The following is a 25,104-nucleotide window of genomic DNA, read 5'->3' as shown; positions in this document are numbered from 1 at the left end:
TTCTCTATTTTTCTGGCTATTCCTAGCTTTTCTTCCCCAAATAAGTTGCCTTAAACCTTGTCCTGTCCAATGTATGGCCAAACACTGCAGCCTGCAGGTGCAGCCTGCTATGGTTAAAATCTTCCATGTTTGACCATCTTTGCAGCCTCAGTTGGGTGTGGTGTCCCCACCTGCAAGCAGGTCAGCAAGGCACGCAAAATTAGGCAGGTTTTCCTGCAGGCAGGCTAAAAGATGCAGGTTGAGTTGAAATGGATACCTGCTTTTATCATCAGTCTGCAACAGAGCAAACAACAGCTAAAAGGGATACAAGATTCAGACTTGCTTTTCTCAGTAGTCAGGACACATCTTTGCTAGTCACAGTTTACATAACATACAGCATGACCGAAATGCCCCTAAATAATATCTCAGGCTCTACTTTGTTTTCCATTTTCACAAGCTGCATGGCTGAAATTATGGTGCGAAATGACGAGACAGCGTTGCTCCAACAGAGTTGGTCAAGTTCAGCAGGTGGACAGTTGGACGCTTGCTGCAGCAGGCAGCCAAACACTGTCAACGAAACATCACTAGCTTCATACATCATTGAACAAAACAAACCAATGCAAACAAACTAGATTTACATCTCATTAGAGCACTGTATTCAGCACATAGATCATCTGATAGACTGGATCAATGAGTTTTCTCACACAACACACAACAGAGAACCAGAAAAAATGACAGGGATACTGATCCCACGATGTCAAACGAGCCGGTTCAGGGCATGCATCCGTCGACAAAGTTTTGGAATGGACACTGATGACAAGGGCACTGTGGTAGGTCTTGCTCCCGGAGTTCTCACCTCCACAAACAAAATGAATACAACAACAGGCAGAAAAAACAAAGCACAAGATCATCCGAGGCAAAAGGATGACGAGGTTCTTCGATGAGCGTGGCAGATGTGCGCATGATGGTCGGCTTCTGAGAGCCCCACGGAATCATCCCAGTAGGAATCATTCCCAGTGACTTATGGAAGTTTAAAGCAATGGATGGAGCTCGCATGAATATGTTGGGATGATTTGTCATCTTCACTACCTGTCAATGATGATTTCCATTAGATAAAGGAGGGAGATACTTATAAATCTACAGTGCAAATGCTGCACACACAGTATAACCTCAAAAGATGCACATATTTTCAAATTATGCAATGAAAAGGCAAAGACTGTGCACCTGTTATCATCATAGCAGGGAAAAGTATGTTGTACTGTTTTTTTTTGAAGAAATGTGTTTTTTTAGAACTGTCACTCAAATTGTTTACGATACTTCAGCCTGCTTGACTTCTACTGTACTTTTTGCCAGAACTAAATTACGCGAGCCAAAATGTTTTAGCCAAATACACATTTGACCAATCTTAGTACGAGAGCATGCAAACAATTCCCCTAACGTCAATCACAAAATTCACAATAGAAGTATAAACACTTAGATAGACATTTATATTTGATGAGTTAACTTATCCTCCTGGGATTACTCTAAAAGAACAGATAATAAACTTTAGCTTCATTTCACTTGTCAGGTAAATGTACTGCCAATATATGCTTCAAAACAGCTGTGTATTAAACTATTCTGTAAATATGTTCCGGGGGCAGGGTTTTGTAAAAACAAAAGGTTTTGGGAGTCCAGTGGAACATGGTAAACCACAGATTAAAAGGATATTTAAGATCAGCTTTGCTTGAAACATCTGACCACTATCAAGAACATATACTCCCTCCGATCCATATTAATTGTCTCAAATTTGACCAAATATGGATGTATCTATGCCTAAAAAGTGTCTAGATACATGCAATATTTCGACAATTAATATGGATCGGAGTAGATATGACGGCAATTGGCAAGCTCACTCAAGCTTTGTGAAATGGCCGAAGAGCTGAATTAATTTAGGCTGATCCTGGGCATAAGTGCTAGAAGTTAATTTTGTAAACCCCTAGCCAAAAACTGCAACCTCATAAGCCACCCATTATGCTTATCTTATGTGGAAAGGCGGCCTAAGTTGTAGTTAAGTAAGCCTCAGCAAATAAGCCACCTTTTAGCTGATTGACATTATTGTCTTGATAAGCCTAAATTCAAGGCAGGATAAATAAGTCTTTGGGTAAGATCGTTTTAAGTGCTCAGCTTTGTTCATGCACACAACTTTTCCAGGTGGATGGAGAGCTTTCATGAAATAGGGAAGGGGAAACTTAATTCAATAAGATCTAAGAGTCTAGCTTCCTTTAGAATTTAGATAGCATCATCAAAGGCAAGCTAGCATAAGATATCAGGGGTCTGCTACACAAAATGACTAACTCGGCCTTTTCATGATAGAATGATTAATTTGCACCTGCAGACCACACTCATGTGACACATGGTAGTTGGTGCAGAATAGAAAAAGGCAAGCTGTAGAAAACTTGTATTTATCAGTTTAGGTTCCGTGGTATCAAGAACAGAAATGGATTGTTGAGAAAAAATTATGTTAACTCGTTTTTTCCATACAACTAAGTATGTCCTTGCTCAAAAGAAAACTACAGATATCTAAATGTAACTTTACCCTCAAAATGTTAGGTGTAACTGTGCAACCCAGGCTGCCATTAGTAACACGGACTTAAAAATGAGAGTAACACTAAACATGCACAAAAATACTATCAAATGAGAAAGGACTACTAAATTGTGAATAACTGGAATAAGCCACTAAGTTATGCTAGCTTATTTAAGAGGTTTCTAAAGTGCTAGGCCCTAATTGGGCCATACCCCATAATGCATTTATCTTTATAAAAAGTTAAGCACAAAGGAATAGCCTGAAAAGTTGCAGAACTACAGCTTAATATTGAGGAGAGAACTTATTACAGAATAGTATGTAAACAAGGCACTGTGAACATGAGGCAAGAACCCATAAATCATGGGACTAAAGATGATCTCTGCATGGTCTGGATAATGTTCTGTTATGCGAGAATGTGAATTGGATGTTCATGGAGAAACTTTCCAAAGGCAATCAGGCTACAACATGCTTATATCAAGATTACGCCGCATTGTTTGCCCTTCAAGTGCCCTCATTTCCTCAATCGGACTAATGAGCTGTTCTACTCATTAGTAGTTCGTAGCTAGTGTCCTGAAAACAGTCCTAGAAGATTACGCCATATTGTTGGCACTTGGATATAGAGAGATGTTTTGGAGCTTGGTGTATGTATGCCTTACTATGAATCCCCAATTCCTATAAGTACGTAGCAATAAGACTGAAAAACTATCTTGTTTTCCAAAGATCTGGAAATGCATAGCGCATGATAGTTTAACTCTAGTATATATTTTCTCCTTTATATGGTTGCATCATACTCTATGCTCCTCTTTTCTACGTAAATAGCTATCACTCTTTGTCCATCCACCACTAGCATCGATGACTCAACAACAAATAAATTGTCTAAGCATCATGGCCCATCTCTATTACTATTGCTATAGTCAACCAACAGCTTCTGAGCTATGAACAATAAATGAAGCTACTATACGAAAAAGGAGCCAACAGAAAAGAATGGCTCCACTTGTGGTACTTAAATGCCATAGTACTTCTAAACGGGTTCTGGTAGCCCGAATACATTTCAAGTTGTGAACAAAATGATATCTAGTCCTACTCTTCAGGTTAAGTTCCAGCGCATCTCACTCAAAAAATAAAAGCTTAATGTGACTAGCAGTTTAACTTTAGGGTGCCTAACTCTCTGGCTATAAGACGTAAAGATTGCTAACAAAACATATCATTCGTGACATGACCAAGAGTTATTTGGCTTCTGAAAGAACTCCTGCGTTTGCTGGGTAAGGAAAAAGCACAGATAAAGAATTCTAAAGTGAGAGACCTCTCTACTTGCATCGACATCTACTAGAAATGCTTTTAGACTATATATAACAATCCTATGTAGGTCTAATTTTTGTATCCAATCTGCATTTCCTGTTCATGCATTTGATCAATGCTCTAGCTGATCCTTTCATGCAATACTACAACAACGTAGGCTGGGCTTACTACAATTTAATGCATTAAAAATCCAGTGCCGGGTAAGCAGAAACCGTGCGATTGGCCTGTCTCCTATGACATAATTGTTGGGGGGAACAAAACACCAAACCAGATCCCACTCCAGTGAGTGGTGAATTGACACCTGTTGTAAAAGTTGAGCTTAATGCTCCCTCCCCCTAAAGCTTTGACACTCGTCAATTGCACAAGAACAGGCCGAGTGTTTTACGGGATTTAGGGGCACAAGGCCACCTCGAGAAGCACCAAAAGGACAGAGATAATCATATCAAATTGGCAAATGGGCAAGCATCCTGGGCTTAAACTAAGGACTTAACACAAGCAGCCAAAAAGCATGGAAAGCAGGAGAGTTCATCATCGGCTTACCATCCAGAAGAAGGGCGAGCTGCATTGGGCAGTTGTTCATCAGTTCTTGCCCTTCTCCTTGACGTCCGAGTGCCGGAACCCATCCCAGAGCTGAAACGCGGCCGCCGAGCCGAAGTGGCCCTCCGCCGGGTTGGGCGAGGCCACGGTGACGGCCGGGCTGAAGAAGAAGGGTATGTGTGAAGCATCCAGTGGAGCAGACAGCCTCTGGAGCTGCTGCTGGTGGTGGTGGTGGTGATGGTGGCTGGAGAGGTGCGGCTGCGAATTGGACTGAAGGGTCCCCCTGCTGTTGACACCCACGAGACCCGAGGACATGGAGAAGTTGAGGTTGTAGTCTACGGCCGCCGGACCCGCCGCCGCCGCCGCGTGGACGGGCATGAAGTGGTCCTGTAAGAAGGAGAAGGGCGCCATCTCGGCTTGCTGCGGCTCGCCACTGGTCAAGCTGAAGTGTTGCGTGGCCGCCATGGCGATGGGCGCAATGTTGGCGAGGTGCGGGGCCGGGGAGGCGAAGGTTGTGTGCAGCATCCCGTGGGCGGGCTTCCGGGGCTGCGCGAAGCCGAGGTAGTCGGCGGTGGCGGGCATCGGCTGCCAGGAGTTGTGCTGCTGCGGCGGCGGCTTGTGCTCGGCAACGACCGGCGCGGTGGCGGTAGTAGCAGTAGTAGTAGTACCGGCGGCGGCGCTGGCCACCGCCAGTCCGGTGAGCAGCTCCGTGAAGGAAGCCGCCTGCGCCGAGGAGGTCGCGGCGGCGGCGGCGGTGGCGCGTCGCGTCGTCCCTGCTGCTGCTAGAGCGGAGTCGTCCTTGTCTTTGGCGCTGCGGTCGCGGGCCTTGACGCGGCTGTCGGAGCGGGAGAGGGAGAGGACGGAGCCTTTGCTGGTCTCGGAGGTGCTGCTGCAGCCCGATCTCGTGAGCTGCTGCTGGGAGGCATCGGCGTGAGGCTTGTTGTTGTGTGCAGCGGAGGCGGAAGCGGGGTGGTTGGGGAAGGCGGATGCGTCGAGTGAGGGCAGCTTGTCGATGGCGGCGGCGGCGGCCTTGATGAGCCACTCGACGGCCTTGCTGGGCTGGTCGTAGCCGAGGCGGTCCTGCAGGTCGTAGAACTGGATGGCTGTGGCGACGGAGAGGCGCACGCGGCGGTCACGGATGCCCTTGGCCGTGTACACCTTGCTGTGCCGGTCCTTCCCGCCGGAGCCCCTCGACACGCGGTAGATCCGCGACGCCGGGTTCTGCTGCTGCGGTGGCGGCTGCGCCGGCCACGGCACCACCGCGCCCATCCTCCTCTGCTGCTTCGCGCCCCCTTGCTCCGTTTCCTCGCCGTCGTCGTCCTCCGGGTTTCGTCCCCGCTTGCGTAGCGGCACGTCGCCGCCGAGGTCCATCCTGCGTCCGGTGCCCTGGCGGTGGTGGCTCTCACTCTCATGCCCTGCCGAGAGAGCGCATTGGCCGGCGCGCGCGGGGCAGTGAGAAGGATCGATCGGCGGTGGTGGGGTCTCAAGCCGCAGCGAAGCGAGCGCGCAGATCTGAATCGTCGTCCTCGGGTGGCGGGCGGGCGGGCGGGCTGGAGAGGAGAGAGGGCTTGGGGGTAGAGACGTAGAGTGGAGTGGAAGGGGGGGGAGCACGGAGGAGAAAGGGGGAGTGTGGATTGTGACGAGACGAAGGAGGGAGAAGAGTCGGAAGAGAAGAGAAGGCGACCCCTCCGAATTTATGTATCAGAAGAGAAGAAAGAGGTGTGCGGAACGAGGCGGGTAGGGGACGGACGGCTGGCTTATCAACAGGGAAGAAGAAGAAGAAGAAAGCAGTATCTCAACTCACCGGTAAAAATGATTACTTTAGCCATTCCGTCCGTCTCTCTCGAGCGCCGCCGTAGCAGTCGGCGTCCGTCCGACCATGGGGCAACCGGCGGCTGCGAACTACTGTAGGAGGCATCGGTGGCTCGTGGCTGTCGCCGTACGTTGGATCCGGCAGCGGTCGTGTCGTGTGGTGTGCGTCTGAAACTGACGGACTGACGGCGGCGTGGACGGAGACGGACGGAAGAGCAGAAAAGTCGCCTGGCGGTGTTAATGGGGAGCAGAGAGACTGCAGTTTGACCGTTTGTCCTGCCGGCCTACGGGAGTTCAACAATCATGTCATGTTTTCGTTCGACATAAAACTTTCGACTACCAACTGTTTCAAACGATAAGATTCGGCTTAAAATTACTTTCAGAAATTTCATTAAATATTTTTCATGTCGACAAAATTTAGGATCGTCCCGAGCATTTAAAATTACAGAAATATAAAAAGTAACGAGTGTCGGGATCGCGTTTGTTATGGATCGGAGGGACTGCATGACCGTAGAATGTCCCCTAGTACGCTTTAGTTCTTAGGATATTTTCATGAGATCTGACGCGGTGCTAAGAATGCTTAATTAGCTTCATTCAGACATAATGCTTACGAATCTAGCATTTTTGTTCCCGTGAGAGAGACTTGGTAAAGATCTAAGGATTGCAATCATGTGGACCAATCGTCTCTTCAAACTTTCTCAACTTTGATCGAGTTTATAGGGGAAAAAATACCAATGACATATGTAACCAAACAGATACAATACGAAAACATATTCGATAATGGTATCGCACAATCTTGTGTTGCGTATAATTGTGTTTTTTCCTATAAATTTGGTCAAAGTTGACAAATTTTTACTTAAGACAAAATGAAATGTACAAACATTTCGAAATGGGAGAAGTAGTTAACTAACTTATACACTACGATTTATACAATACATAGTTACAATTATCGCAATAACTATTGTTTGAAACAAATCTATTGGGTTAATCCGGATGTCCCCGAAGGGACAATCTATTGGGTTAATGTTTGCTCTCGTAGGGAGCACCGGAGCAGCATGGACGAAACCTAGCCGCTACGACCACCTCGCCTCCCTCCTCCGGCTCACCTTGGATGTCGGATTGTTCCTCGCACCGACTCGGCTTCTATATATACGCTCTTAAAGATCTTACAGAACTTTCCGCTTGTTAAAAGACAATGTCATTTCGGCATAGTCATATTGAACAAAATGTAGCACATGCACCAACAAGATTAAACTCTCTTAAAGATCTGTTATGGCTCTTAAGCCAGTTCCCAAACATGTCTAGAACGCTAGAAGGTGGTGGGATAATCATATTATTAAAAGCTACGAAAATGGCTCACCATACAAGGCAAGTAAAAACGCACTGATCAGAAAACAGGAGGTGGATAGAAAGCATATTATTTCTTACTGCCGATCTCAATTTGACACCATAGTAATGAATGGTCAAATTTCGCAAGAATTTCCAAAAAGGTTCAAAGAATGCCAAAATCATTATTAACACAATCATGTCTCATTCGAGCAAGCAAATTAACAGCTATTTTCACTACTGCTGGTTGGTAGGGCATATTTTCTTCCATACCCATCAAAAGTAAGGCGGTGAACAAACATTTATGAAGAGCTTTCACGTCGTAAACGGAAGGCGATGCTTGAAATGGCTAAGCTCCTGACGTTGTAAAAAGGAGCAAGAGCAACACTCCTTCTAAAGCATATCTACTCCTGTACCAGCTATAGCTAGCTAGATAGAACAGCAATTCAATCAAACCGCAAACGGAATCGCAGCAGCTCCCGAGTCTTAATTTGAAACGGCTACTTGTCTTGTCGATCGCTTATCGATCCATGCGTTCATGTACTCCTCCATATGCCTATGCAAATATCATAAGCATCCTACTAGTCATAGGTAAAGCTAGGCTTCATTAGAATTTAGAAAGACGGTAGATAAATAACTGGCCTTCCTAGAATTAGAGGTTTAATTTCCTCCGAGCTGCATAATCAAATAGGACCAACATATAGCTGCTTCTTCTTTTTTGCGGGGTGGACCAACGTATACTCCCTCTATCCCATATTAAGTTAATTAAATTTGCCCAAATATGAATGTATCTATAAATAGAGGGAGTATAAGCTGATGTTTCTCTCTGGCTAAGATCACAAAAGGCATGTCATTATAATATACGTATACATAGAAAATAGTAATTTCTTTACATGCCAATTAATCTCCAAAGTTAAAAATGGTAGTAGCTATATGCACACATCTGATCGTTGGAAGAGCATACTTCTCCAATGAACATTTTACATATAGAGGTGCGAAAAACTATATCTGCAATTCATAGATCGATCGAAGACGCGTTTCTTTTTTAATACTCTCTACGATCCTAAATTCTTTAATACTCCCTACGACAACAATTTCGGATCGGAGGGAGTAAAAGATTGTTTCTGCAGAACGTTGATTAATTATTGCCATGGCCTACACTACTCTCCTAAATTAGTACCCCAACTAATTATTATATCTCCTGAAAAATGTTTGTAATTCGCAGATGGATCGAAAACGGGAACTTTTGATTATTGGCATGGCCTACCCTCCTGAATCTCTCGGGCCACACACCCTTGAAAAAGGGGCACAATGTCGTTCATGCATGCATGATACTCCATCAGCCGATCGATCCATTGTTTGAATCATTTGCTCTTCTTTTTTCGCCTCAGCTTATCATTGAGAGCAGAAGCTTGCTTTCCCCTGGAACAAGTGGCAAAACCTTTTCTCTCACTGCTTGCACTTCATATGGATCATCTATATATGAATGATGATGCAGGAACCATAATAGGTATTGCACGATACAAGCTTGCAACCATTTTCTCCTAAGTTTACTTTTGTTTTCATACACCTTTTGCTACGAAATGCAAATCGTACACACAGCTAAAGATTTAATTTGAACAACATTGAAGACTCATAAGATGCGGACACACAAATCATATTACATGAATACACTTTCGATCGAGTATGAATTCAAGAATAGGATTTTTAAATCACATAATCCACATCTTATTAATTTAACCGTTGCTCAAACGTAAATTTTAAAATGCGTGGGCGTCTTTCATTTTGTAACGGAAGGAGTCCTGCTTAATTTAGAGTAAGTTAAGAGGATGGTTCCTAAACTCGTTTTCATATCTAGCTGTTCATCTTAAGCTACTCCGTACAACTTTGTACTGAATTCCCGACACTTACTATGGATGAGAGGGACTTTGTACTGAATTCCCGACACTTATTATGGATCAGGGGGAGTAATTAAGTTCGCAGTCGCTGAACTGTGCATGGATGGAAGTTAAAAAAAAACTTGTGTTCCCTATAAAATCTCCATAAATTTACAAACAACACCACACTCAACATTTGCCCGAACAGTATTCCTGCAATCATATCTACATGCATATTGCACTGTTAGTAACCGAAAGCTGAGCCTGTGATACAGTAGCTCACAGTGTCTGCATATGCTCACAGGGTACAACAAAGGTACAGAGAGGCATGCCGTGTTCTTCTTGACATCTCACTCTCATCCAACTTAGAAGAAGAGGCGGTTTTCCCATCAGAAAAAAAGAATATAGGAGGAGGAGAAAAAGGGGCCAGGATTACTTTTGCTTTTCCTTGTGTGGTTGTCATATGGCACATGGCTTGCCTTTCTCAACACACATTTTCTTCTCTCATGGATCTGAATCAGATCATCTGATGAGTGTAGCTAGCTAGGCATCGAGGTCATTTGCTCGCTAGTACCTACCAATAGGCACCCAATTATTGCTCCAAGGAGAAGATTGGTGAGCTACTGAGCTAGCAATATAATAGCAAATCAAGGCATTTGTTCTTCCTTAATTGCCAACGAAAAAACAAGTTAATTAGCAGCAATTAATAAGAGTAGCCTATGGTACAAGCTTCTCTTGTGCCTTACTAGTATAGATTTGTTCATTTCATGCATTATTACCTGATGCTTTCCTTAATGGCTTGTCTTGCCTACAATCTTTGACTATTACATGTACATTATGCTGCAATGGAATTGCAATGTAGTGTACAGCTTTGGCTACTGGCCGGCCTGTGATTGATGGTTACTCATGCTTGTGATAAGTCGCTTTCTCATGAAACAATATTTTTCATTTGGAATCAATTCACTATCTAGTTTATGTACTATTATTAATTACTATTACTTTATTAGTGGGGAAAAAACCAACTGCAATAATTGACAGATGGCACAATATTATTGGTGGTATTTATTTACTGTTGTACCAATCCAATGGGAAGGATTGGAGAGGGATAAGGTGGGTGTGACAGGAACAATCACTTAATGTGGTCATTTTAAATTGGTCCCTCCTTTTTTGTGGTACACACTGTTTAGAATGTATATTGTGAGATAAAATTGTTTAGGAATCAACTTATGTGGATTAAACAAAGGTGGCAGGGATGAAGTCAACTTCAGATATTTAAACAACCTTGTTTCCCAATATTTTTGTAAGCTGCATGTCTTTGCTGGGACCAATGAAGTAACTTAATTTACATATATGTTAGTGTACCATGACAAAATAATATGACCTTTGTGTATTTCTCTGGGACCAAAAGAAGAGTTGCTGTGAAGAGGTATTAAGGTCAGGTTATGCAGACCTGCATCTGATCACTGGGGACCAAGGTGATTTAACTATATATTATTCTAAAAAAAAAGAACAATGATAAAGATCAGAAACAGGAAAAGCTATAGGTTGCGAATATCAAGTACAGTTCCCTATAACTTCTACATTTTCTTTTAAGTGAGAGAGTACACCAATTATATCCACAATATGCATATTTAATTAATCGATGTACTTCTAAATTTCATGGGATATGAAATCTAAGAAGCTATTAACAAAAGTTAGTCATGGCAACTTGAGATATCACGAAATCTGTTTTAAAATTTTAATATCCGCATGCAATTAATGATTTTGTATTTCGAGATTGATTTTTCTTTTCTAAGAGAACTTATAGTCCTAGAATGTATTAATGATAAGTTAGAAAATAGTAAAGTACTACTTGGCAACTGGACAATGCAGAAACAATATAATCAGTATACACAGTTCTGCCAGGTCAGACTAAAAAATGCATGGCAGCTGTGGAGCTAAGATTTTCCTGTGGAGCAACAGGGAAGTGAGCTTGAATGCATCTGTCCCTTTGCTTAATCATGAAACCCCTTCTATGTGAATAGTCTGCCTGTACAGGGTGGCTGCTGCTGCTGGGGCCAGACAGTTATTGTGCTGCACCCAATACTCTGCCCCCATTTCACCTCCCTTTGGTGTCATCTGTGGGTGCCCACCCCATCCTTTGCCCTGCCACTCCAACAAGGGAGGTGAGACAGCCTGCCTGCATGACATGGTTGAAACTGTCTATTGTTTTACCCATTTGTAGTGAAGCTAGTTTTTGTGTAATCACGCCAACGTTTAATCCCCACTGAATTTCTGTGAAATTCCTGCATTCTGAACATGTTTTAAGAGTCTTCTCAGAGCGTGTAGAAGGGGTGAAGGGTTTAAGAATACAATTAAAGTTCTGATACAATATGCGATGAATAATTTCTACCAAAGAAAGTACTCCCTCCGTTCCTAAATACTTGTCGCTGTTTTAGTGCAAGTTTACACTAAAACAGCGACAAGTATTTAGGAACGGAGGGAGTACTATCCTAGTAAATTTTCGTAGCTCAAATACCATTTATCATTAGAAAAACGTCCAAGTATATGTTCAAACGGTAAGCTTGCAAAGTGGGGCATGAGATTGATCTAACTTTAATATGTCACTCGGCATAGGTTTGCTGCTATATGGATCTGACCTTCTGTTACCAAAGAATACATAGCCCATGTAGAGAGTTTGCAGCATCTTAACGGTCTTAGTTATTAGCTTGACACTTGTGAGATAGATCATAAAACCCTAGCTAGCTACTTGTGTGGTACTACTTGGAGTATAATATATTGTTCCAGGTGAGGTTAGGTTCTCTTCCCATTGTTTATTGAGCTAATCATAGAGAGGTGAAAGTTTATGTGCATGCATGGTACAAGCTGCACAACTTTTCTACTTTCCTTGTAAAGAGGGCCATGCCACGAATCTCCAGACACTTTCTATCAATTTGCAAGATATAAGGAGTAAGATAGTACAAGCCCTATTCTTAGGCTCCAATCTTTAAAGCATCTGGGAATTGAGTAGTACAATTAAAGCTAAATCAATGGCAAAAACTAATCCGTGATGCTGGCAATATATATACTAGATCGTGTTCCATGAAAATTGTTGGTTTGGATATCGACACGGTTTCAAAGCAAAATTTCAACCAATAATTAATATTGCAACATATATGCAGACAAAATTCTGCATATGATTTTGAAGTATGTAATCTAAATAGTTTTCAAGATAATTTTAGTCAAAATCTTTGAAAGTTTGACTTTATCTGTCTCAAATGACATCTTGTATGAAACTAGAGGGAGTATATTAGTCATGATTTTTATTATTACTAGTGTTGATAGGAAGTCTCCAAATTGTTATCTATATTTATTCAGTAATTAGTTAAAATATTTCCTTCATGTTATTAGAGTAAAAATAAAAGTGCAATTGCCTTTTCCACAATTCAATAGGAGTTAAATACTATGAGCATCAGTTCCCACTAATTGATCGTATAATCGGTTCCAGCAATAATTATTCTGGGTTAAAAGATTTTAGAGCATGGGGGAAACATAGAAACATAACAACGTACGGGCACATTAGAAGTCCGGTCACGGTTGATCCACTTCAAATTTATACAATTGAAAGTCATGCCACCTTACCAAATTGCTTCAAAACCTGATCTGAGACCGTCGTGACAGCGATAAAGCGAGATACCGTGGGTAAATTGTGGGTGACTCTATCTACACCACCCTGGGCAAAATGACCTGCCCCTCCAGAGGCTAGATCATGCTTTGGCTCTTCGATCTCCACAGGGCAGGGCAGTCAGAAGAAATAAAGTTGACAAGTGGCAGCTGCCCGTACAGGAGAGGCAAAGATCAAAAGATGGGTAGAAAGAACAATAATATCCAAAAGCTTGAGATGCGTATTCTCGTACCCCGATTAATTTACCCATGCCACAATGCAACAAGGTGTGCAACATTGGGGCCAATGCACCAGGGCAATATTATACAAATACCCCATGGAAACTACACCAATTGGCATAAGTTAATCAGGACCTAGTATAATGACTATATATGAATATATCCAAGCTTACAACATTGTTGTTATTGGTCATTTCTCCCTTAATTCGGATGCATTTTCAAGCACATTTGCTGGTGATCGAGATGCCTTTTCTCCCTTAATTGATCGGCAAAGCTTCTTCCTTTGCCGGAGGAGAAGAGGCCATGCCATGCATGAGGGGATTATGGGTAAACAATGGCTTGAAAGCCTGCGCCTAAAATTTTAATTACATCCTAGACTAGATGGGGCTCGTGCATTGATGAGTGGCATGAGGAATAACTAATCCTGCTTAATCACCAGCAGATCCGGCGCCTGGCTAACACTCGATTAGACTAATCGGTGAAACGGTGTACCTTAATCCAGTGTGCATGCCAAGTTGGGATGGGAGCAGGAGCTTTGTTGTTGGATTCGCTCCACTTGTCAAGTTCCCGTTGGCCACGGCGGGCCAGGTTTCGGAGCCTCATTTGCTGCCTGCTTGCTTAGGGGTTAATAAAAAAATTACTCCTAGATTTCCTTGGTGTGTATGTTAGTAATCAGTTAACTGAAGTTTTAAGCAATTCCCATGCAGGGTACCAATATGAGTCTCGCTTAAGTGCCCTACTGTTTGGCTCTAAATAGTCCAAGTGTCAGTTAATTATTTCTAAATAAATCAGAGGGATTAGTAATGAATTTACTACCATATTTTGTACTCCCTCCAATCCTAAATTTTTGTCTCAAATTTGTCCAAATATGGACGTATCTATTCTTAAAAAGCGTCTAAATACATGTAGTATTTCGTGAACAATTTAGGATTGGAAGTAGTATATACTAAGCTATTAAATATTTCCCAAAAACAAATACAGAGTAGGTCCCAAAATGCTTGCAATTAAACCTCTCTAGCTTTAATTGTTAATGCATAAGAGTTTAGTGAGATTAGTCAAGTGAAAATAACATCACTAGATTCATCATGAAAAAATATCATAGCTGTGGAATCTTTAATTACCATATTCACAAGAAAATAGCAGTCACGCATATTAGAGACAAGGCATGTATTTGGAGTATTTATCTCTTGTCCATTATACCGTTTACTCTGCCAAATCATTAAAATGTTTAATTAATTCCTTTTCTTTGTTATTTCAAATCAAGGCTGTACATGTTAAGAAGCACTCTACTTTCGGGAAAGTTTATGAGTCTTAAAGCAATATATGTTTAAAATACATTTTCTAAAAAAATACGGGCAAAACTGTACTAACCCGAAAAAAGACTTAGCGGTGCTGGTGCATCAATCCAAGTTTCAAAAATCTATCCGTATCTAGTCACCAGCTTGATTTATTCTTGGCATTGGTACAGATGGCATTTAACAATACATTTTGCTTGAGATTCGTAAATTTCTCTGGAAAAGAAAGAAGTACCCCAGCGAAACCACAAAACTCAATACTGGGGCGACCTTGTAGAGAAAACAAAGACATGCCTAATATGCTAGGCGCAGGCACTCGATCAATACTAAAGAACTGAACATGTCGTTCTCATGCGAGGAAAAAGCGCCTCAATTGAACTTATCTACTCTCTCCGTTTCATAAAGATTGGCACGATTTTGAACTAGCTCTAGTTCAAAACCGTGAGCTAGTTCAAAATCGTGGAACGGAGGGAGTACCAATTACTCCAATCCAACATTATGGCCTGAAATAGACGCCCCAAGAAATGATTAGGTTGCTTAGAACACAAGCCATGATACCCACCCCTCAAACTGCTTTGACTAATAGGCCAACCAAACCAACTGATCAGTCATGTAGATAGATAGTGTACTGCCCACCAAATTACCTGTATACATGCATCTATGCCTGGATCTGAAACACTAGATTAATGCAAATGCTGCTAACTGTCAACCGCCACTAGTAGAGTCATTCAGGGGTTAGTGTGAAGGAAAGCTTAAGCAGAGGGTCCAAAAATAAGAAATGGGCTTGAACCCAAGAGGCCGCATTCTCTTGAATACCATGCTGGTGTTAACAGAGGCCCAGTTAAATGATTGGGCTCAGGCCATATAGAGACCGAGCCGAACACACCGAACAAATTATGCTGAATGTAAAGTTGCCATGTTTGTGAACCTGACAGCAGCAGAACATAACATGTGCATGGTTCTAATCTTCAGCTCAGTTGAGCAAACCAGAGTGCTGACAAACCGGCAGATAGTGCACTCAAACACCTGGTTAAGCTTTACAGCTCCATATAATTAACAACAAGAACGCATACTAATCGTCATCGATATGCAACCTTGCTACGCGATAGGTTGCTGCAAAAGTCTGCATGTCAATCGTCTCGGTCTAACCTAGCTGAGAGAAACACCATCTCCTCTCCTATACAGCTCTTGAACAAGGCTTCCACCAAGTCTCTACAAGATAATGGCTTTTCGTCTTGACCAGAATCTCACCCTTTAAATGGATGAAATTTAGGCTCGACTACAAAGCCTGAGTTGGTCCAGGAAATATGTTAGTGGTTTGTGCCTGAATGGAATTGACAAGGTGCCACATTTTGTTTCAGAATGAATAACAGGGAGTTGGAGGGAAATACCTGTCAGTTGTCATATCGCACCCACGTCATTCTTCTGTAGCAGTGCTTGTCCCCACAATCTGATCCACGAAAACAAAAGAGGATTTTTCAATAGACCGAGTCAATCTTAGACAAGTTATTTTCTGGTGGACTCAACATGGTCTGATTATGCAAGCGACAGTCCATTCAGGAGGGAATTTGTCTACTGCTGGTTTCTCTTTTACAAGTGACTGGTTATCATGAAGGAAACGAACTGACCAAGAATTTGCTACCAGCTGTGCTAATAGTAATTTTAAAAATATTAACAAATGCAAGTAATGAACTAGTAGCAGCAGCATGAGCAACAAGCAAGCAACTCTATTGCAATACAAAAATGGTTCATCCAAGTTAACGCAAACAATACTTCAGAAATGATGACAAGGGCTGTATTCCAGAGTACATGATGAGATGAGGATGTGTATTTTGTCTAGGTAATCTTAATCATGAGCCGTCGCACTATGTGGAGTCTCAGAACTGATTGAGAAAAAAGTTCTTAGTATAGACGTGTGTAGGGTAGAGCCAGGAACCAACTGGGATCATACCCAAACATGACCATTTCTGAGGCTGCTATTTTCAGGATATTGTAGTGCCTACTTCTTTACCAAACCTTATCTTGATCTTTATGTTGCATGCTGCTATGAAGGAGGCAATGCCTTGGACAGATTAAGAGCTGAAACTTTTTTTTTGGATAAGAAGGTAGACAGCTGTCTACCTTATATATTCCAAACAGACTAGAAGTCTGAAGTACAACAGAAACCTGAAACATTATTTTGACAGGATAGTATGCCGTCGACAGATTAAAAGGTGATTTGTTAATGAGGCTTATTGGCATTTTTCTTCTGCTTCTGGGTAAACAAGCAAGATTTCATTTTTGCTGGGAAAAACAAGCGAGATTTCTGCTATTAATATATGCAGGTTGGTTTTTTACATACCTGTGAAATGTAATCTTTAAGCTTCACACTGATGGATTCATCCAATGCCCTCTCCGCAAGCTCATAAACCATGAAATGGCCTTCTGGACCAGCAATTTTCTCCTTCAGCAAGTACCTGGTACAGAAACTATTAAACAAAAAAAATCCCCAATGAAATACAGATCCTAGAACACACACCAAGGTACCTTTGCTGCACAAGTAGTTCTAGTGCCTGCTTATTGTTGCCAATAACGGGGTGCTTCTCATCGTTCTCATTCAACCCCAGCCGCTTCAGCTGATGCCAGAGGTCCTCTGAAACATGGTTGACAAAATTCAGAAACTTCAAATGATAAAATCTCCTGAGCATCGCCGAAAAAGAAGAGCGAACCCTACCTTCGGAGATCTTGCCGCCGGCAACATGAACAATGCTTATGACAACAAAGGCGAAGCCAGAGAGATGGGCACGCTCCTTGTCCTCGACGTACTTGCTGTACACCTCAGGGTCCAGCTTGCTTACCAGGATGTAGGTTTTCGTGTCCACGCTACCTAAAAAGCACATACCGGTTTTCACCAAAGTTCAGTCTACAGGGCAAACGAATCCTACCGTGCTACATAACTGGGCATAGGAACGATCCTTTGTGGTGACAAAATTGCAAGGAGGTAAAAAAAAGGGGGGGGCAAAGGAGGAAGGGAGTTTACTGGGCGCCTGGGAGGACGAGCGCACGGAGCGGTTGGAGGGGGCGCGGGTCCTCTGGAGCTCCCTCATCTCGTAGCCGAAGGTGGCGGCGAGCCTGTCCCCGGCCTCCTTGATGACGAGGGACGGGAGCGCGCGCTTCTGGTAGTCCTTGGTGACGATCTGGGTGAGCTCCTCCCGCTTGATGGGGCAGCCGGAGGTCTGGTGCGTCTTGAAGAGCACGTACCTCATCACCTTCCCCACCAGGTCGTCCTTCTCCTGCAGGCAGGCGGGTCGGTCAAAACGTCGAACACCTCGTGTGCAGAGGTCGGACATGGCGAACGGGAAGAGTCGGGGGGTACCTCCAGGGATACGCCGATCTGCGCGAGCTCTTCGCTGGTCGCCATGGGATGCTAGGACGGCGGTTGAGTACGGCGAGGAGAGGAGAGGTCGCGGCGATTGGGGGCGGAGGAGAAGAAGAACCCTAGGTCGGTTCGCGGTTTCGTGGGGAGAATGGCGCGAGGAGAGCGAATGGGGAATTCTTGTTGCCGCCCTTTTTTTCCTTTCTCTCTTTTAGACGGGGTTGGGCCGGCTGGGCCTGGTAACTTCTTGTGGGCCGCATCGCTAAGGGCCCATGGGAGCGGCCGTGGTAGAAGAAGCCATCTACTCCCTCGATCTCATGTCAATTGCCTTTCTAATATATGTATCTAGACGTTTCCAAAAAAATGTATCTAGACGTTTTTTAAGTATAAATATATTCATATTTGAGCAAATTTGAGTCACTTAATATGAGACGGAGGGAGTATATTCTCTGTCTCGTGTTCGTCGTCATGGTCGTCCTCCTCACTCCTCGGCGCCAGGCCGCCTGGCAACGAACAAGTGAGTTCTCATCTTTGTGTACGTGTACGGAGAAAATGGGCTACCGACCGTTAGAAATTGTTATTCACGTAGGAAAACGGAAAATCTTTTATCCGTGTACTTTGTTTATTGAATCAATAAAGCAGATGTTTCTAAAAAAAGGAAAATCTTTTATTCTTAATTTGTTTAAATAGCAAATGTCCTCCTACACTTACCAAATCAATGGTGCAGATTTATGAAGTTTGACCAAGTTTACAGAAAATTATACCAACAGATTTGTTTTATTAAATCCGTTATCCCCTCTCATTGATTATTCGATACCATATTTTCTGTGGACTTAATCAATCTTTAGAATCCTGATGTATCTGTGTTGAGTGAAAATGATTTTCTCTGCTGTTTTTCGATTTAAAAAGTCAGAGTCAAGGAGAGGGATGAGGTCCACCTGTTAGTAACCAAACCGCAGGGTAACATATGTTTGGGGATCCACACGAGAGATCCTCTAAAGAGAGAAAGAACATCGCACCAAACCGGACGGTCCAATAATTGTCCGTGCACTTGTCAGTCAAAGCAAACAGACTGTGACCACTTGTGATTGGAACATAAGTTTATAGACTTCATTATCTTCTCTGTCGTACAGAAGGATTTCTTCGGTTTCAACGTGCTCGTGTCACCAGGTTAAGGCCTTATTCAACCACAAGAATAGAAAAGGCAGTCACATTTCCATCCGTAGGAATTTAAAATGAGGTCGTACTTTAGGAATTAGACCAATTTAGACTTAATCCTTAGAAATTTAACATTTTCATTCCTATAAAACAAATGCTACACATAGTAAAAATTGCTAAGGATTGAAATCCTGTAAAAATTCCTACGAGATTCACGGCCTAAATCAGGACAACACGTCAATATGTGCATGTATTCCAAGCCATACACCAACCAAACTACCAAAGGATATAAAAAACAAAACAAAAATGTACTCCCTCCTTGCTAGGATGGGACAGATCAAGATACCATGGAAATACCATCGCACCGTCTTGCCCATGCTTTGCAAAGGTCAGATGCACATGACGGTGCCATGCCGTACCAGGTGCTGTCTGAAATTTTGGGCCAGTCTCTTAGAGATTAGAATGGTTGGTGGAGACAATCTCTCCCATGCGATTCCTCCGTCAACCGTATCAACAGAATTAGTACCAGTACTACTAGCTTTGCCAGGTGACATACAGAGTAGACGCTCCAGCCGATTCTGTATAGTACAGATGGTGCTGTAGCAAATCAGTATTTAAGGACTTATTAATACGGAGTATTTAGCAATACTCCAGTGTACTACCATATCTCATCCCATTCCCTAAAATACCTAAAATAGGCCATGAACAATCTCATGAAGCTTCTCGATGCAAAACTCTCCAAACTCAGACTGCCTGGTAATTTATCAAGTTAAAAAAATTGGTACGTGAAAAAAATAAATCACAACCAAAGTCTTCTAAATAAACTACTCCAGCTGTGTTTTCTCCCCCAGTCTGTTCAGGTGTTCAGATAGCTTCTGCTGAAATGGACAGGAAACACACAGCCTTCCTCTTCTTCTCCTCTCCTCCGGCCGGCGCGGTTCTTGGATGTAGCGGTACCACTGACTAAGAAATGGCTATTGCTTTCCTCCTAATCATCGCCATCAGATAATCAGATAGGGAGAGCATCTCTATCCGCCGGCAACCCCTATCCATCTGTCTATCCATCCATCCATGCTGATGCTGCTAGTGCGAATCCTCAAAATCAGTCAAAGTTAAGCGGCGACCACTCACACGTCAAGTCAATCATCTCTACCACCTACCGAATCTTCTCGTTTGGATCGTTAAATCACACACGACCAACAAGGCAATCAAGCAATGGCGCCACCTTGGAGTAAATTCCTGGAGTAATCCTTTTGAGTAAAAGTGATTTTCCTCGGTACGTTTGTGTTTCATAAAGATTGACACGGTTACTAAAACTAGTTCAGAACACGTCACCAACGGTGTTTTTTACTAGAAAACAGGAAAATCCCAAGCAGACTGTTTTCCAAATTTTTTTGAGCGGTGTTTTCCATTTGTAATTCAATGGCGGAACACACTACTATAAAACGCTGGATCCAAATCCCAAGCAGGCCCTAATTACGGCCCAATTACTACAGTACAACCAACCGCTAGTAAAACTACTACAGGATTCTCACACGCCCTCCTCCTTCCCGCCGTCCGGCCGCTCCTGGGCGGCCGCCGCCGGCGCCTTCCAGAACCTGAGGCTGAACCGCCGCTTGAGGAGCATCTTCTCCACCTCCTCGATGGGGAGCCCCTTGGTCTCCGGCACGCAGAGGAGCACGAACCCGAGCGCGAGCACCGACATGGCCCCGAACACGAGGAACGTCCACGCCGGCCCCACGGCCTCCGTCAGCGACAGGAACGACTGCGCCACCGCCAGGTTCGCCGCCCAGTTGGCCGTCGCCGCCGCGCCGCCGCACACGCCCCGGTACCGCAGCGGGTAGATCTCCGAGTTCACGATCCATGGCACGGTTCCCATCCCCGGGGAGAAGAAGGCGATGTATAAGGCCAGGCCCGCCATTGCCAGCCACCCGTACCTGCTCGGGCACCCCCGCGTGTACCACGACGAGGATCCCCCGCCGCCATGGATGGCGCATGCGTCCTTGGAGGTCGAGTTTGCGACCAAGCACGCGCCTGGGAAGAGCTTCTGTTGACCCGCGCAGAAGCCGCAGTCCGCCGCCTTCAGGCACCGCGTGCAGTCCCAGATCGCCTGAGAGGAAGAAGACGAAGACAAAGAAGAGCGGTAGGCGGGGCAGGTGAGGGAGGCGTCGAATCTCGCGGTCTGGGCGGCACCGACGAGGGGGGAATGCGAGGTGGCTTGGTGGAACACGGCGGAGAGGAGGGCGAGCGTGGCGACGACGCCGGCGAGGCTGATGACGAGCAGCTTCCGTCGGCCGGTGCGGTCGATGAAGAAGATGCTGACGACGGAGCCGAGCGCGTTGAGGCCGGAGGTGACGAGGGAGAGCGCGAGCGCCGTCTGGTTGGAGGCGAAGCCGGCGAGCTGCACGATGGTGGGGCTGTAGTACATCACCGTGTTGATCCCCACCAGCTGCTGGAACACCTGCAGCCCCACCCCCGCCACCAGCGCCCGCCGCACCGCCGCGTTCCCCATTGCCGCCGCCAGCCCCGTCGCCTTCGTCTCCGACTCCGAGGAGATGGATTCCTTGAGCTCCGCCATCTCCCTCGCCACTTCCTCCTCCGCCGTGTAAATCCTCCTCAGGATCGCCTCTGCTTCCCCCTCCCTCCCCTGAACCACAAAAATCCCCAAAATCAAATCGAAGAATTATGAAACGAAGAAGAAGAAGAACTCGACTGAATGAGATATGGATGATTACCTTGCGGTAGAGCCAGCGGGGGGATTCGGGGAGGAAGAGCATGAGAGCGAACTGGACGACGGCGGGGACACCGGCGACGCCGAGCATCCAGCGCCAAGTGCCCGGAGCTCTGGTGAAGGCGAGGTTGATGAGGTAGGAGAGGAACTGGCCGCCGGTGATGAGGAAGCCGTTGGTGCTGACGAGCGCGCCGCGGATCCGGGCGGGGGACGCCTCAGAGATGTAGAGCGGCGCCGTCATGGACGCCACGCCGACGCCCAGGCCCACGAGGACGCGGCCCGCCACCAGCTGGGCCGGGCCCGTCGCCGACGCCATGACCGCCGCCCCCGCGAAGAAGAGCACGTCGGCGGCCAGCAGCGACGCCCGCCGCCCGAACCGGTCGTTCGCCCACCCCCCCGCCGCCGCCCCCACTATCGCCCCCGCCACCGCCATGCTCACGATCATCTCCTGCAAAAATTTTAAAATTCGCACCGATTCTTGTCCCAATTTCTTTCTTTTTCCAGCAAATCTCGCATGAATTGTCTCAATCGATCGATTGTCGCTGATGGAATTACCTGGAGCCAGGTGTTCTTGTCGACGGAGCGGAAGTCGTCGCGGATGTAGAGGAGGGCGCCGGAGATGACGCCGGTGTCATAGCCGAAGAGGAGGCCGCCGATGCCGGCGGAGAAGGCCAGCCGGAGCACGTACGGGTTCCGCCACGACAGCGAGAAGCACTCCCGGAAAGCCGACCCGTCGAACCCATGCGCGCCGCCCTCCATCGCCGCCGCCGCCGCCGCACCTAGTACTACTACTACTCTCGAGTCTCGAGTCTCAACCTACCAACTCCTTCCTCGGAATGCTCAGTTTATGCTTACGGATGGATGAGATGAGGAAGGATCCCAGGGCAGGAATGAACTGGCTGCTAGCGCCAACTCATTTGTACTCCAGGGCGGCGGCACTTCATTACGCCATTGATTGCCTTGTTTGGTCGTTTGTGATTCTGTCACGTGTGGCGACGGTTTAACGATCCAAAACGGGAGAAGATTCCCGTAGCTTGCAGAGGAAAGGAGGATTGACTGCTCGATGTGAGGGTGTGTTGTCGCCGCTTAACTTCGACTGATTTTGACTACTCGCTCAAGCAATCCAGCAGTCCAGCGTCAGCATGGATGGATAGACAGATGGATAGGGGTTGCCGGCGGATAGAGATGCTCTCCCTTGGCTGCCGAGGTTTTAACAAAAATGGTGCTGAAAGCTCAAGAGAGTGGTCTTTTTTTGGTTTGGCTAAGGATCTGATTGATCATGGCTTAGCTATCTTATAATATGTTGATGACATAGTCATCTGTCTGATGTCAGGATTAAAAATAATTTTGTAAAAAGTGAGATTTATATGATTGGAGGGGATAACGATGATACTGCCTTTTATGCTGACCTTTTCGGCTGTTAAGTTGGGTTGTTGCCAATGAAATATCTAGGTGTTCCTATGAGTTTTGCTCGTTTGAAAAATAAAGACCGTGAGTTTCTTGATGCTAAATTTCTAAAAAGGTTGGAAACTTGGAAGAGTTGTAGTCTCTCTATGGGTGGGAAGCTGGTTCTGCTTAATGGTTGCTTATCTAATTTACCTTCATACCACATGTCTATGTACTTGCTTAATAAGACTTTTATTGAGAAGATAGATAAGCATAGAAGGAAATTTCTTTGGGAAGGAAATTCTGAAGAAAAAAAAGAAATATCACCTGGTGAAATGGAAGAGGGTGTGCAGATCCAAGGGGAAAGGGGGTCTTGGTGTAAAGGATTTAAGGTGAGTCTCCTGTGTAAATGGTGGTGGAGGCTTGAAAATGGCTCTGGTTTATGGCAATCTGTTGTAAGAAGGAAATACATTAGTAATGCTTCTGTTCCTACTGTTAAAATGAAGCAGAATGATTCCCCCTTTTGGAAAGCTTTATTGAAAATTAGAGAATTTTATCTTGCTGGTAGAAGAATTACTCTAGGGGATGGGGGACAGATGAGGCTTTGGGAGGATTGTTGGGATACTGGTGAGCCGCTTGCAATCCAGTTCCCTAACTTGTATTGTATTTGTCAGTCTCCTAACATCACTATCAAAATGTATAGGAAGGATCATGCTTTGGTAACTTTTCGTAGACATCTTAATCCTCTATTGTCTGACCAATGGGCTCATGTCACTAACAAGCTTATCTTCTTACCTTTAAACCATAATGCTGATCTGGTAAGATGGAGTTTGGAAAAATCTGGAAAATACTCTGTTAAGTCTTTATACCAGTGGCTCTTGAACGAAATAATCATGGTGCTCATAATAAGTGGATTTGGCAATCCAAAATTCCTCTTAAGATTCAAATTTTCCTTTGGCTGTTATTTCAGGATGCAGTTCTTACTAGAGATTGTTTGTTGAGGAAAAATTGGCATGGTTCTCCTTTATGCTCCTTTTGTGGTTTGTTGGAAAATGCCAAACACCTCTTTTTCACCAGCTCTATGCAGAGAGTTGTTTGGAGGGTGGTGGGCTCTCTGTTTGGTGCACAATTGGTTCCTTCTTCTCTTTGGCAATTCTTTGCTTGGATGCATGCCTTTTTACCTAAGGGTGACCGTTTCTTTGTGGTGGGATTGGCAGTTGTTGTTTGGGCCACCTGGAAGTGTCGTAACCGAGTTACTTTTGAGAACTACAAATTAAAATCCCCTTTTGAAATTGTTTTTGCTGCTTGTGCATATCTCATGTCTTGGGCAGGTCTTCAGAAAGGGACGGACGTGGAGTTGCCGAAGGAAGGTACCAAGAAGCTTGTCTGCAATGCGCAAGACCTGATGCGCAAGATGAAGGAGGGGCCGCCTGCTGATGCGTCTACCTGGAGCGTGCCTCGCATCGATGCTGACTGATCTGCTCGACGGCTTTGTTTTCTATCAGTTGGTCTGTCCTGATATTTTGCTGAGCGTGTTGTGGCTGTTGGTCTAGACCTTTTCTGCTTCTTCATTTTGGCTGTAATAATGTTGGTTTAAGACTCGGTAGGATTTCTGTAGGAGCCGGTTTTTGTCCCGTAGTCAACATCCTGAATGCAGGTTATTGGTCAGCGGGTTTCCTGCCCAGGCGTAGATGTAGTTTGTAGTGCTTTCTGCTCTTCTAAGTCTGTTGTGAACTTGTGTATTTCCGTTTTAAGTAATGGAAAAGGGGAAAACCCCAGGTGGAAAAAAAAGATGCTCTCCCTATCTGACAATGGCCATTTCATAGTCAATTGGTGGCACCGCTACAGCACTACATCCAATAGCCGGGCCGGCAGTGGAGGGAGAAGAAGGCACTGTACTGTCA

At 44.7% G+C, this 25,104-nt stretch overlaps 3 protein-coding genes across 4 annotated transcripts; all 3 read right to left on the bottom strand.

Annotated features, from left to right (window-relative positions):
* Positions 1 to 547: 547 nt before the first annotated feature.
* LOC100834650 (transcription factor PCF6) lies at positions 548 to 6,145 on the bottom strand. The gene is made up of 2 exons (XM_003557601.4): positions 4,382 to 6,145; positions 548 to 1,068 (listed from the first exon to the last, which is right to left on the bottom strand). The coding sequence occupies exon 1, from the start codon at positions 5,747 to 5,749 to the stop codon at positions 4,421 to 4,423; it is 1,329 nt and encodes a 442-aa protein (XP_003557649.2). The 5' UTR covers positions 5,750 to 6,145; the 3' UTR covers positions 548 to 1,068; positions 4,382 to 4,420.
* A 5,077-nt stretch (positions 6,146 to 11,222) lies between these two features.
* LOC100834349 (melanoma-associated antigen 1) lies at positions 11,223 to 18,120 on the bottom strand. 2 transcript variants are annotated; one of them, XM_024458150.1, is made up of 7 exons: positions 17,926 to 18,120; positions 17,590 to 17,842; positions 17,284 to 17,436; positions 17,097 to 17,202; positions 16,912 to 17,026; positions 15,962 to 16,020; positions 11,223 to 11,685 (listed from the first exon to the last, which is right to left on the bottom strand). In XM_024458150.1, exons 1-6 carry the CDS (start codon positions 17,968 to 17,970, stop codon positions 15,988 to 15,990), a joined length of 705 nt encoding a protein of 234 aa, XP_024313918.1. In that variant the 5' UTR covers positions 17,971 to 18,120; the 3' UTR covers positions 11,223 to 11,685; positions 15,962 to 15,987. The 2 variants fall into 2 exon arrangements, with proteins under 2 accessions (XP_024313918.1, XP_003557648.1); XM_003557600.4 differs by lacking the exon at positions 11,223 to 11,685 and adding an exon at positions 15,392 to 15,858 and having other exon boundaries at positions 17,926 to 18,119.
* Positions 18,121 to 20,414: 2,294 nt separating this feature from the next.
* Positions 20,415 to 22,921, bottom strand: LOC100834044 (probable inositol transporter 2). The gene is made up of 3 exons (XM_003557599.4): positions 22,370 to 22,921; positions 21,819 to 22,262; positions 20,415 to 21,730 (listed from the first exon to the last, which is right to left on the bottom strand). The coding sequence occupies exons 1-3, from the start codon at positions 22,571 to 22,573 to the stop codon at positions 20,615 to 20,617; spliced, it is 1,764 nt and encodes a 587-aa protein (XP_003557647.1). The 5' UTR covers positions 22,574 to 22,921; the 3' UTR covers positions 20,415 to 20,614.
* Positions 22,922 to 25,104: the final 2,183 nt, after the last annotated feature.

This window comes from Brachypodium distachyon, chromosome 1, assembly GCF_000005505.3.
Source record: "Brachypodium distachyon strain Bd21 chromosome 1, Brachypodium_distachyon_v3.0, whole genome shotgun sequence".
NCBI lineage: Eukaryota > Viridiplantae > Streptophyta > Magnoliopsida > Poales > Poaceae > Brachypodium > Brachypodium distachyon.
Note: the sequence above shows the minus strand (reverse complement) of the source record. Positions and strands in the feature narration are given on the sequence as shown.

Excerpts from the sequence above, each read along its gene's own strand:
- LOC100834650 (XM_003557601.4), bottom strand. The coding sequence starts at position 5,749 with ATGGACCTCGGCGGCGACGTGCCGCTACGCAAGCGGGGACGAAACCCG.
- LOC100834349 (XM_024458150.1), bottom strand. The coding sequence starts at position 17,970 with ATGGCGACCAGCGAAGAGCTCGCGCAGATCGGCGTATCCCTGGAG. Across the intron at positions 17,203-17,283 it reads CGGCGGCAAGATCTCCGAAG|AGGACCTCTGGCATCAGCTG; the intron begins GTAGGGTTCGCT and ends ACCATGTTTCAG. Across the intron at positions 16,021-16,911 it reads TTAAAGATTACATTTCACAG|ATTGTGGGGACAAGCACTGC; the intron begins GTATGTAAAAAA and ends TTCGTGGATCAG.
- LOC100834044 (XM_003557599.4), bottom strand. The coding sequence starts at position 22,573 with ATGGAGGGCGGCGCGCATGGGTTCGACGGGTCGGCTTTCCGGGAGTGC. Across the intron at positions 22,263-22,369 it reads ACAAGAACACCTGGCTCCAG|GAGATGATCGTGAGCATGGC; the intron begins GTAATTCCATCA and ends AAATTTTTGCAG. Across the intron at positions 21,731-21,818 it reads CCCGCTGGCTCTACCGCAAG|GGGAGGGAGGGGGAAGCAGA; the intron begins GTAATCATCCAT and ends TTTGTGGTTCAG.